This window comes from Callorhinus ursinus, unplaced genomic scaffold (genome assembly GCF_003265705.2).
Source record: "Callorhinus ursinus isolate GAN/ISIS: 27379988/994484 unplaced genomic scaffold, GSC_fseal_2.0 scaffold3, whole genome shotgun sequence".
Classification (NCBI taxonomy): domain Eukaryota; kingdom Metazoa; phylum Chordata; class Mammalia; order Carnivora; family Otariidae; genus Callorhinus; species Callorhinus ursinus.
In genome coordinates this window covers 88495719-88508840 of record NW_027397065.1, presented here as the reverse complement: position 1 = coordinate 88508840, position 13122 = coordinate 88495719, and the positions used below count along the sequence as shown (strand labels likewise).

The window sequence follows — 13122 nt, the reverse complement described above, 5'->3', positions numbered from 1 at the left end:
AGTGCTGAATGAATGGCCAGGAAATCATTCCATATGCTAAAGTTTCAAAGGCCACTGGGTGCCTTTTCCCTGCACACAATAGTGAGTGTTTCAAGGACAACCACATTCCGTGCTCTAGCAGACTTTATTATTTTTTAAAGATGTTATCCATTTATTTGACGGCAAGAGAGAGAGAGAGCACAAGCAGGGGTTGCAGCAGAGGGAGAGAGACAAGCAGGGTACGCCTGAGCAGAGAGCCTGATGTGGGGCTCGATTCCAGGACCCTGGGATCATGACGCGAGCCGAAGGCAGACGCTTAACCGCCTGAGCCTGGCAGGCGCCCTCTAGCAAAGTGAGCCTTGTCAACACAGTGCTTCCCAAACTAGCCGGAGAGGGGCTGGAGAATGGAAGCCACAGCCACCTGGAGAGGACACGGACTCCATACTCAGAGGTGTCCCCACGCTCTGCACAAGCGCAGGCCCGCTTCGGTCCACTCCTTTAGCAGGGTGCGCTCGTTTACTGGGACTGCCATAACCAAGTACCATTTTCTCACAGTTCTGGAGGATAGAAATCCAAGATCAACCCTGGAAGCAGGGTTGGGCTCTTCCGAGGCTTCTTTCTTGGGCTCGAAGACGGTAGGCTTCTCCCTGTCTTCCCACACTCTCCCCTCCGTGGTGTGGTCTGTATCCTAATCTCTTCTCACAAGGACACCGCTTGTACTGGATCAGGGCCCACCCAAATGACCTCATTTTGCCTTAATTCCTTCTACAAAGGCCCCCGCTCCAAATACAAACACAGTCTGAAGTCCTGGCCGTTAAGACGTCGCCGTGTGGGTTTGGAAGGTGGAGAGGACACAGTTCAGCCCATAACAAGGGACATCTGCGGATGTGTGTCTTGGGTTGAGGAGGGACACAGCCTTCCCCTCACCCCTAAACCACGCTCATGTACACGTGGCTGAACAATCCAAATAACCGGCACTCTGGGGGACCACAGGTAAACTGAGGAAGGTGAGCTAAAGGAGTCTCAGGGGGGTGAGCCCCTCAGGATGAAGGAGAGATCATTTTCCAGCACAGAGAACAGAAAGGGGGGGAGGGGGCCCTGGGGGCCATGGGGTGAACAAGAGGGCTGGATCCCCCCTGCCTCTCAGTTAGCCCACACCTGAACCCCGTGCTCGGACTGGGCAGGTAGCTCAACACACACATTTCATGAGAGTAAAATGGCTGATACCAATCGAGAACGATCCACACCTCAGCTTGAGTGTTTCCTCCAACTCTCAGAAAATATAAACATATCGGCAAAAAATGCTCTGCCCTTCAGGACAACATTCTAAATTCTATCCAAACACCAAAATGTTGTTTGTATAATGAGTTTGTAAACAAAAGGAAAATATTAGAAGGCGTTGTTCGTGAATTCTGATAAGGTTATTAGTCTGTTCAGAGGCATCCTAATTATAAAGCTACACAATAAACTTCAATTCCCACAGAGTTATTCTTCTCTATCAGGCAGATGGTAATTGCTTTTTAAAATGTGTGTGTGTGTGTGTGTGTGTGTGTGTGTGTGTGTGTGTGTGTGTGTACAACGCATGGCTTATCTATTTAAATTATCTGTTTCGAGGAAGTGATATCTATCTTTTCAAATTTTATTCTGCAGAGGCTAACTGAATAAAATGTCTTTTCAAGAAACATGTTGCTGCCGAGCTGAAAAAGCAGAGCTAGGAAAATAGAATATATTCTCAGTAAAGATGAGGTTGCAGAGTGATGGCTTCAGAGGGAGGTGGTATACGCCTCCCCCATCCCCCACTCGTGAATACAAAGGGCAGCAGTAAAGGTTTGGGCTGTTCTGCAGGTGGCACACCAGGCAGGTTGGGATGAAAGCGGCCTCCAGGTTTGGCCACATCCCAGGGGGAGGAGGAGTTCCAGCCATTTTTGGAATAGTCAGGTATTGGTTACTCCCAAAGACTTAGAGGATCATTCCCTTTCTTTAAAAGATGGCTTCCTATCAAGTGCTCCAGCCATAGCCCAGAATAATGCCTTTCTGCCTATAAAATGTCTCATGGAGATGAATATTTTGTGGCAGAGAGAGGGGGTTACCTTTCATTAGCAGAGGACGATGTAGGGCAGAATTTTAACGCTGTAGGTCAAAGCTTATTAGAAGTGAAGTCAATTTAGCATTTTCTGGATAATGAGAGACAAGACTAGACTAGACCAAATGAGGGCAGGACAATAATAAGCAAATAGCCCCATGCCGCGCATGGAGAAAGGGTAAAGGCCGTATGGTAAAACTTGAACACTTTCAGAGTTCAATGCCAATTCAGCCTGGATGCCCACTCACCCAGTCACCCACCCTCAGGGCAGGAAGGGTGAGTGCTGCCCCTGAGCCATCCAGGCCCAAACCAAAGGCACTGGAAGGGAAAGAAGGCCACTTAGACCGGCAAGGGCGGCATCAGGCATCAGGCATCAGGGAGTCCTGCGGGATGCAGCGCCAATGCTCACAAGAGAAAGCCTTGCTATCCTGGCTTGCTTGCCCACAGAACGACAAACAGCCCGGCCTAGGCTTGTTTGTTGACTCAGAGAGCTGGTTTCAACAGAGAGACGCGAGTCTAAAGCAAAGAGAAAAGGGTCATCACAATATCGTTGTGCACTAAAATACACCACCCTTGCAAAAACGATAATGGGACATTTGAGACACTTTTTTTAAAAGGGTCCACTTGCTTCTAATGAATTACTATAGATTTTTCTGTCATGGTGCCTGTGTATGTAACAGCCCACCCACATAAGCCATCTGTCCAAAACACATACATTTCTTGCAGATATGTTTATAATTAAAATTTATATTTTTAACAAGATAAAGGACAAAATGAAACCCAAACATGGGTTTAGCAGCATAGAGGCAACTCAGAGTCAGCAGCAGAAATCCAAAAATACCATTTGCTCCTGAAATAAATATTTGAAGTCTTGAACCACCAGCATCATTCCCCAAATATCTTGCTTTCATCCAGTTAAACACTCTTGCGCTTTGGGAATACTGTGAGATTCTAGAATCATGATGGGACAGTAACAGCCTTAGGCCTTAATTAGGGTCTCTGCATTCCATCAAAATTGTCATGACTCGTCCAAATCCAAAATTGGACACTGACTCGTCCCATCTTTTTTCCCCTCGTTCACACTTACTCTCATTTAAGCTGTCGCTCTCTACCTCCGGCCCTTTCTGTGTGTTTGAAAGACTTCCACGCCAGAGCTGCCCGGTCAGCTGATTTGTCTGTCTGTCAGGGGCTCTTGTCACACGCTAGGGATATAACCCTTCCCTAACCCCCCGCCAGGGATTCCAGGAAAAGAGCTGAGCTCAGCGACCCTGTGGAATGGCCTTGGTCTTGGCTGTTAAATGTCAGTCATGACTCATTCCAGTGTGGGGCAACCTGTGGTGTCTCTCCCACTCGTGGTCCTACAGTTTGTGGGGTCATGTGGCTCCAAGCAATGCGGGATCTCTCAGAGGCTGGCTGCCCACCTGAGACCCATTGACAATCAATCCCCTGCTTAAAAAACAAATACATAGGACAGTGGGGGGCATGAATCACCACCACAACAACCACCACCATAAAATGACAGCTCAGGTGGGACTCTTGCCCCTCCCTGCCTGGAGTGCCTGGATTTCTACACACGGAAGGCTGCAAAACATGTTTCCGGAGAGGCAGCGTCCCCAGTGAGGACTGCTGTGATCAGGCACAAGCGTTTCCACTTAAATACCCAGTCCTGGGCTAATTCGTCCGCACACACATTCAATCCTTCAGTAGGAGTGCGATCAGAAACGGGTATCCACTAGGGGCGCCGGGGTGGCTCAGTCCTTGAGCGTCTGACTTCCGCTCAGGTCATGGTCCCAGGGCCCTGGGATCCAGCCCTGCATAGGCTCCCCGATCAGCGGGAAGCCTGCTTCTCCCTCTCCCGCTCCCCCTGCTTGTCTTCCCTTTCTTGGGGTTTCTCTCTCTGTCAAATAAATAAAATCTTTAAAAAAGGAAAAAAAGAAATGCTATCCACTAAAAGATAGCAGACCAAATTTTATCTCCCATTGCTCTTGAAGATAATTGTTGCATATATTAAAATCTCTGGTTTTGTTCTTTTATCGTTTCAGATGTGAGTTCTTTGTTTAGAGTCGCTTTTTCTCAAAGGTTTGGTGGAGTTTTATCACTGTGAATCTGTGATTCCTCGGGAATTCCTGCCCAAATCCTGAGGGAAGTTGATGTGAATTTCTTGTCTCCCACGACTGACGGGGAGGGGTATCCTTCCGGAAGGACTGAACTGGTACTGGTTATAACCAGGTAAGCAGCTTCCCCCTCATCCTGGGGTCTCTAGGTGCACCTACACTTTCTCCTACGTTTGGGGACATCTTCCAACACAGTCTGTTGCTGACACAGCCAGGATCACCTTGGTGACTCTCTGGAACCCCTTCCTGTTCTTTATCTCCACTCACTCTGGAACAGCTCCAAGCTTTGTGGAAGAGCTTCTGTGCTGTGGATTCTCCATTCTCTGACAGTCTGCTCCAATCTGCTCTTGTCTTTCAAGGGCTCCTCCAAATTTCATGTCCACAGATGAGCCTCTTTCTGGTTTTCTGGCAGTCATGCTGGTGGGAGTGCTAGCCAGGACAGTCAACCTGGAAAAGCGTTTAGAAGAGTCTTGTAAAGTTAAACATATGCCTAGCTCTTGACACAGCCATGCCACGCCTTGTCATAGACCCGAGAGAAGTGAAAACGTATGTCCAAGAAGACTGGCACGTGAGTGTGCATGGATCTGTACCTCTGAAACAAATAATGCAATATATGTAAAGAAAAAAAAAGAAGAAGAAGATAGCAGAAGGGGAAGAATGAAGGGGAGTAAGTCGGAGGGGGAGACAAACCATGAGAGACGATGGACTCTGAAAAACAAGCTGAGGGTTCTAGAGCGGAGGGGGGTGGGGGGATGGGTTAGCCTGGTGATGGGTATTAAGGAGGGCACGTTCTGCGTGGAGCACTGGGTGTTATGCACAAACAATGAATCATGGAACACTACATCCAAAACTAATGATGTAATGCATGGTGATTAACATAACAATAAAAAATTATTTTAAAAAATTTTAAAAAAAGAAGCTATATGCACCGCATTCAAAACTGGAAGCAACCCAAGGTCCTTGCACAGGAAGGTAGATAAATGGATCGTGGTATGTTCATGCAATGAATTCTGCTCATCAATAAAAATGAACTATCAACACACACACAACATGGATGAACTACTTTATGGCGATACAAATCACTACAGAGGGTGCCTCTGGTGGAGGGGTGGGGTGCGGTGGGGAGGGCTGGACCAGAAAGGAACTTTCCGGAGTGACAGAATTAGTCCATATCTTGATCGGGGTGTAAGTTACACAGGTGCGAACATTTTCAAAATCCACTGGAATCTGCAATTAAGATCTGTGCACTTCACTGTATGTAAATTAATCCTCTATTTAAAATAATTTTTAAAATAAGATGCTATATTTGAGCACGAAATATGCATGGTTTATTTTTAATTATATTTTTCAAAGCTGACATGAGGCAAAAAGACATTTACTGTCTTACACTGCTGGTGAGATAAACAGCAAAGAAGCTCAAAAGATCCCATTACATTCTAATGCTTTGAAAATGCCTAAGATAAATATAATACATGTTCTCGGTTTCAGCTAATTATAATATTTCACTCACCACCCCTCAGCTGTGCCAGGAAGCAGAACTGACTTTCCTTTCTCAGAATACTATATTCCGACCTATATTTAGACCAAATATTTAAGGTAACATTGAATAGAGATGCCACCTTGACACACAATATCAGCTGTCATTTCACACTTCCCCACAACCAGAAAGTAGTTGCCTCTGCCTCAAGCGAAGATGAAAAGGACAGGAAAAATGAGATGATTATCTCTGGAAATCTCTTTAGGACCAAGTGGTTTCTTCTCCAGAAAAGAATGCATGACTCATTGCATCACTCAAGCATTCCTTCAACTGCCAGTCTATATTCCGTAATTACAAAAGCTGTCGCGGACCCTTCCTTCTCTGCCCAAAAGCTAAGCATAGCCCAAGAGGAACTGTGCAGAGATTGCTGTGGGAGATGGTTCTCCCCGGGGCCTCCAGGTAAGCCGCATGCGCTGACCACCAATGCGCGGGATCACCTGACTCTGCGAGGTCCGGAATGAACCAAGGCTTTGTGATGCGAGGCTGGCCCCCCGGGGATGCTCCAGCCACAGTGGAGGCCAAGCAACTGTGGACTAGGGGCCCTGGGGCAGCGCACCTGCTGCCCTTCCAGCTCCCACAGCGGCTTCACCTGTGGCCCCTGAGCTCCCTCTCCTGGAGGTGGGCGGCTCACACCTTACGGTAACACCCCTCTTTCCTTTGGCCTCTTTGGGACCCAGTTTCTTCTTTTAATTCTCAAACATTTCAGCATGCTGTCACCAGTTATCTGGATTGAATCTCTTGCATGGAAACAGCGTGTCTCCGTGTTCCTCATCAGACCCTGATTAAGACCCAGGAGCAGTTTCCAAGCCTGGGCAGACTCCCTAACAGCACTGAGCTTGAGCCCGGTGATGGGCTCCATACCCAGGCTGTAAAGTAGCAGCATCATCACTCTGTGATCATACCCTCTGTGGTTTGAGATGAAGGACACATGGAGCAGGGAGCAAGTAGCTATGCCCTTGGCCATCGGAGCAGGAATGCAGACACCACTGGGCGTGCACGGGAGGGCTGGTCTGACTGCCGGGGACAGCTTACAGGAGAAAAACAACGAGCCTCAGGATCGGAACTCTGAGCTCAAGAAGGGTCAGAGCCGGCAGGACACTCGGTGATTGCCCTAAAGGCTGTCCTGACTCTTACGGCTGCAGGACTGGTACAACTGAAAATCAATCCCCAAATTTGATTCTTGGAGTTGCAGAATTAAATAGTACTTTGAATTCACGGCCTTGCCGACCCTCTGATGTGAGAGTTAGGGCACCAATTGGGGAAAAATAGCACCCTGACAACTGAAATGAGTCCATTGGGTTGACTCAGAAAGCTTTGAGAACCTACAACCCTAGAGTCCCTTGACTGTCCCTTACCCGAGAAGTAATTTCTCCTTGCCAGGTTGAGGACACTAGCCTCCATTTGCCTGAAGACTGAGAATAATTTTGCCCAGGGAAGTTGCCTCGTGAAGGGAGGGCCTATCGTCCTCAGCCCTCACCCACCACTTTTCATTGCCACCAAACCCGGAGCCCGGCTCACCACGAGGGGACACATGCCATGTTGGATCCAAGAGGAGAGATCGTATACCCCAAAGGAATTGCAAGATGGTGTTAATTTGTACTGACAGAAACTGTGTCCCAATCTGAAGGGCAGAGTGGGGAATTGCTCAGGTGCAGGTCCGAGGAAATGCCAAATCAAGATTGCCTGCATACATGTTCCAAAACCCTTCATCCCACAGTTCCAGTCTCCTAAATTGAGCTTTAAAAACTCTACTAGGAGAATGCACGTGGTACGTGACTCCCAGAGTCCAGACCTCCCTGTTTCCTTCTAGTGAGTGGAAGCTGGCACCTGCTACCCAGGGCAAGACTGCACTTCCCAGGCTCCCTTGGGGCACGTGTGGCATGGGGTGCGAGTGAAGGTGGTGTGTCTAACCTCCAGGACATTTAAGGACAGTCATTTTCAGAACCAGGAAAAGACAGCAGCTGAAGCTACTGAGAAAACTGTGTGCTAACTGCCCCGTCCCGTTACACACCAGAGAAACTAACTTCCTACTGGAGCCTCTGGGTTACTTCTTGTTAAAGCAACTTAACGAATGTTCTAACTAATGTAAGACACACTCTCTTAAATTATAAATACTCCTAGGGAACCATGCATTACTTAAAATTTCGTACGCATTCGTTTAACCAAGGTGTTCTCTTCCAGAATTCTTGATGGTAAGTCAGACAGCCTGGTACTTGGAAGGCTGCCTGCCCTGCACTCATGGCAGACAACCGTAATTGATGACCATGTTCTCCAAGCCCGATGCTAGCCCCCCTCACAGCACCCCTGGGCAGCTTCTACTAATTGATCCAAGTTGGTGAGGACAGAAAACCCACGTCCCACCCTGAGTTAGGTTTGGATGGAAAAACAGCGAGCTGGGTTGGTCCCTGAAGAAAAGCTTTGAAAACTAAGAGCAGTGTGAGGGCCCCACGAGCTATAGGAGTGAGGGAGAGCGTATGGTGAGGGACGCTCCCAGAACATGTGCTCTGTGCGGACACCATTCCAAGCAGGGCAGTCCCATTCAGATCCCAGTTAGAGAAGTCAGAGTTCTTGCTTACCAACTATAGAGTTTATCAACCAAAAAGGAATGTATAGAAGATGTCACTCGAAGAATCTCCAGGATGGTCAGGAATTTGTTTTGGAGGCTACACGGCCTGAATGACACCCGAATTATACTGCTGAACCGTCCCAAGGGAGATCTTCCTGCTCTAGCTGGGGTACGAGCATGTAGAGGGAACTATCAACCCTGAGGACTCCGAAGCCCGCCAGGAGTGGTTACTGCCTCTGAAGTGACTCCCTCCCTCCCCAAGACAAACCCTCACTGGACTGCTATCTTCTAACCCAAAGTTCCTCTGTTCCATCAGATTGGCTGAGACCTCAATGTCTCTGTGCCTCGATTTACTCATCTATAAAGTGGAGACAAATACAGCACGTACTTAGTAGGTACCGACTTAGTGAAAATTAAGTGAATATATATAGTGCTTGGGATGGCACTTCAGGTGTGGCAAGTGCATCTAAGTGCCAGCTTTGGTGATCCCTAAGTGAATGGCATAAATTGCCGTGTGACCTGCTGACATCAGAGATCCACACTATGCTGCCTTGGAGCGAACTCTTCTGGCAGGAAATGTTTTTGAGTTTTGATACTAATCTTAACACCTTCGCTTGAGAGAATGAACAGTGTGTATGAGCTGGGAGCAGGTATTTTGAGGTGGTCTGGTTGACGGCTTTGTGACGACAAGATTGGAGCTCATGAAGAAATAGACAAACTGGGATGTAGTCTTCTGAGGCAAAGAATAAATGGGCAAACCCCACTTCATCATCTCTCTATAGAAACCACAACTGGAGAAAGCTGGCCCCTAGGACCATTGATTCAAATGCTCATGGGAGAGTCACTGGCAGGGAGAGGGCCATTCCCAGAGGATCAGTGACTAAGACAACCAGCTTCTTTTCCTCCCTCCCTTCCGTGGTAGGTTGGAAAGGCTCTTTCTGCAGACATTCCCAAAGCGTCCCCTTCCCCACCCCATCACTGCTTGAGAACAGAGAAGCAAGAGACCAACAACTGCCTTAAACATTATTTTATTTAACTAAATGCTCTCAGTTCAACTGTCTCAATGTGAACTTATTCAATAAGCTAATTTTTAAATTTGCTAACAGTTTTTCATTATAACTGCAATATATTCCTTTTCGGAATATTTGAAAATCAAAGTAAAAAAATAACTATATCAACAAATGGTAACTTCTACACATTGCTGAGAGGTAGAACTTTCTAGAATCTTCTGGGATAAAAGAATGAGGGAGGTTTACAAACCATACGGGTCCTCCTCCCACCCCTGCATCTCCCTACCATGCTGACTCTGAAGCAAATGTTTGGGTCCGTCATAATTGTTACTATGTAAATTTTTCTCCAACTCCTCTTTTGTCCTATGCATAGTTTTATGTTGTTGTAGCTACAGGGTGGATATAATTTTGCTCTGCTTTCTCACTTAAAATTATTATGTGGATCATAAATATTTTCATTTTGCTATATAATCCTCATAACTATAATGTTATTGCTGCGTAATACACCCTCAAGTGGATTAAGTATAATTTACTTACCGCTTCCCCTCTTGTTATAAATCTAGGGTTTTTTTTCCTTTTTTTTTTTTCACTAACATTGGGCTTTTGCCCTTTCAAGAGCTGATCAGAGATGCTGTAAGTATGATGGATAGATACTAAGTAAGATGACTACCATCTTGGGTGTTGGTCGGTCCTGCTTTGGCCAGCATTTCACTCTCAAAAAGTATCTGCATTCAGATAATAAATTATGTGACCACCCTAGTAATAATCCCATTCAAATATAAGGGTTTTATGATAGCTACCTGGGATTTTGGCTACACCATTCCCAAATCACACTGGATGACCTCCCTGCTGCAGGTAGAAATGATCACTGTCGCTGCCACAACTGTTTCCCTGAGGCCTTCCTCACCCAAGTTCAGCTGACTGTGGCAATGACAGTCACAGCCATTCTGGTGGGGGTTTTCTCATCCGCCAGGGGCTGGTGCTGATACCCCACCCAGCCAGCGTCCTGGCTGTGCACTGTGCTGTCGGGGACAGCTGGTCAATCCAGACTACAAGGCTGGGAGGCAGGGGACCAGGGTGTAAGTCGCAGCACAAGGCTGAGCTGGGCCAGTTGTTGAGCATCTTTGGAACTCAGTTTCTTCATCAGTACAATGGGTCAGACAAAACTCGAGAGGGCTTCTGAGGCCATAAAATGAGAAAACGTGTAATGCCTGCCCATACGTCACCGTCCACCGCATACCCCTCTTCTTGCAGATTAAATGAACTCACAGGACTTTACAGACAAGACATCATCATCTTCCTTCTCAACCTATCCTCACAAAACAAAGCTGGACAAAATGAGGTCACCAGAAAAGCCCATGAGACCCGGACAAGGAGACCTTCAGTCAGTTTCAGCTGAAACTAGGTCACCACCACTGGTTCTGCCTGGACCCCTGAACTGCTCTGAGTCCTGCCCACCTGAACACAGCCTCCAGGATACGTGCCTTTGTATACAGTCCTCTCTCCAGGGGACCTTGCCTCAGGGTGCAGGCGCCTAGCTCATTGCCCCAAGCTGGTGAGGTTTAGGCTAACACCTCTTTTTCCCTGTAGGCAACCCCAGAAAACTGAGCTCCAGAACCATTCGGTCTCTGCTAGTCTCCGCAGCGACCTGAAGAGTTATTTCTCGCCGCGAAAATATTTAATAATTTGGAAAAACTGAAAATGATAAAGAGGCTTTAAAAACAAAACAAAACAAAACAAAACATGGTAGCACCTGAATGAACACGCTCTGCTGATGAACTCAGAGGCTTCCCAAGTTGAAAGCCAAGTCTGGGACAGCAGTGAAGTTTAGAGTTCTTAGCCATTGAGGTTTATGGGGTAATTTCTCCAGTATTGCAAGGAGATGGACACGCCTCTCACCATTGCGCAAATTGGCGTAGCGCGCTTCCTGCAAACCTCTGAGCTTCACTGGTCTTCGGGTTGTTCCAGCTTCTGGAGCACTGAACAAGCTTTTTGCTTGAAATTTCACCAGATAAAAATAAGTTTCAATGGGTTAAAGGCTGAAAGGGAGAAGAGGGGTGGAAGCCTCCAGGCTGGAGGAGGATACCCTTCCCTTCCGCGGGGGATCCCAGGGTTAGCCACGGGTGCCAGGGACTCCGGGGGTGGGGGTGGGGGGCGCAGAGGGGCCAGCCCTGTGCCCTGAGCACTCGCCTGCGCCAGCGCTAGATGCATTTCCCTGTTTCCCGGCAGTTTTGGGAAAGACCCAAAAGGCAATGCTCAGCGGGCCTCTCCTCCCCTTTTCTGAACGCAGGGACCCTCTGGCGTGTGGCGCAGGAGGGGAGCCGGGCTGGAGCGGGTAAATTCGCATAACGTTCACCCCTTAAAGTTGTGACTTGAGAGGGTTATTCGTTAGGGGCTTTGCGGCGGGCACGCTTCCATCATCCTCCCCGCCAGGCCCTGATTACTCGATCGGTCTTTATGAAAGCGTCCCCGCTGCTTGTCCCCTAGTCTTGGGCTTCCGCCGGCCCAGGACTGCTGTGTGGGACACTGGGCTCCATCTGGTCCCAGGGAATCCATAAACAGGTTGCTTTCTACCCTTTCCCGACACCCCTTCCCCCTCCGGATTTCTCTAAGGAGGTTAAACGAGGTCGGAGGCTCGGGCCAGGGGCCATGGCGAGCCCGGATCCCGGGCCGAAGGACCCTGGCCTCTGCGACCCCCATCAGTGCGCGCGCGTGCCCCTTCTCCCGCGGCTCCCGGGCCTCCGCCAGCTTGTGAGAAACGCTCGGCCCCGAGCCGCTACCCCGCACCCGGCGCCCGGCCAGCCCGCCGCGCGCTACTGTCTCCCCCCAGCGGCCGTGGCGCGTCGCCGCGGGAGCCGGGCGGCGGGCGGGCGGCGGGGGCGGCACGGCGCAGGCAAGCCCGCGGCTCCGCCCCGCGCCCCCCCCCCCGCCACGGCCGGCAGGGCCGCCCCCTCCGCGCCGCGCTCAGCTCAGACGGAGCAGCCGCCTCTGCAATGTCAGCAGCCGCAGCGGCGGCGACACGAGAGGCAGCGGCTGGGGCCCCGCGGTAGCCGCCAGCGCGGCACGGCGGGGGCGCACGGCGCGAGCCCGCGGCCACCTCGCTGCCTCCGGGGCGCTGCGGGCGGTTCTGCGCGCCCCGGCGCGGTGCTCGGACTCGAGGCCAGCCCCGCTGCGGCCGCGCACAAAGGACCGCGGACACCGGGCTCCGAGGGCTGCGCCCAGGGACCGGCCGGGAGACGGCCAGCCGCGCCGCGTCCGCGGCACGCCTGCCCTCGCCAGGCGGCCGGAGCCCGAGCCGGAGCGGGCCCCGTCATATGACAGCGGCGACACAGCGGCCGGCGAGCGCGCGTGCTGCCCACTCGGCTGCGCCACGGCCGCCGGCGCCGGGGGTGGCCCGCGCCGCGCCCCGCTGAGTGCTCCTCCGTCGCCGCCGCCCCGCGCCCCCCGCGCCCCGGCTCGCGGGCTCCGGGGGCAGGAGCCGAGGGGAGCCCCCCGCCGGCGCCGAGCCTAAAATGGCCACGCTGCTCCGCAAAATCGGGCTCATCCGCCTGCACAACCGGGACACGGAGGACCCCAAGCACCACCACAACCACCGCGGCGGCGGCGGCCAGCAGAGCGCGTCGCTGCGCGGCAAGGGCGGCGCCAAGAGCGGCGGCCACAAGCAGCCCCAGCAGCACCCCCCCGGGGGCGCGGGCGACGCGAGCCCGGGGCCCGGCAAGGGCAAGGGCAAGCGCGCGGCGGAGCTGGCCCCGCGCGACAAGCCGCCGCAGCCGGCCGCAGGGGCGGCGGGGGCGGCGGGCGCCGGGGGCCCCCGGGAGCGGGCGGCGGGCGCC

The 13122-nt window shown here is 51.0% G+C and overlaps 1 protein-coding gene across 1 annotated transcript in view; it reads left to right on the top strand.

The window, feature by feature from the left end:
- The first annotated feature begins 12743 nt into the window (after positions 1-12743).
- The window catches only part of UBE2QL1 (ubiquitin conjugating enzyme E2 QL1), a 42619-nt gene continuing 42240 nt past the window's right edge, over positions 12744-13122 (top strand). The window contains exon 1 of the mRNA XM_025867548.2: positions 12744-13113. Within this exon, the coding sequence (XP_025723333.1) occupies positions 12802-13113 (312 nt within the window). The 5' untranslated portion in view covers positions 12744-12801. The remainder of the gene's footprint in view (positions 13114-13122) is intronic.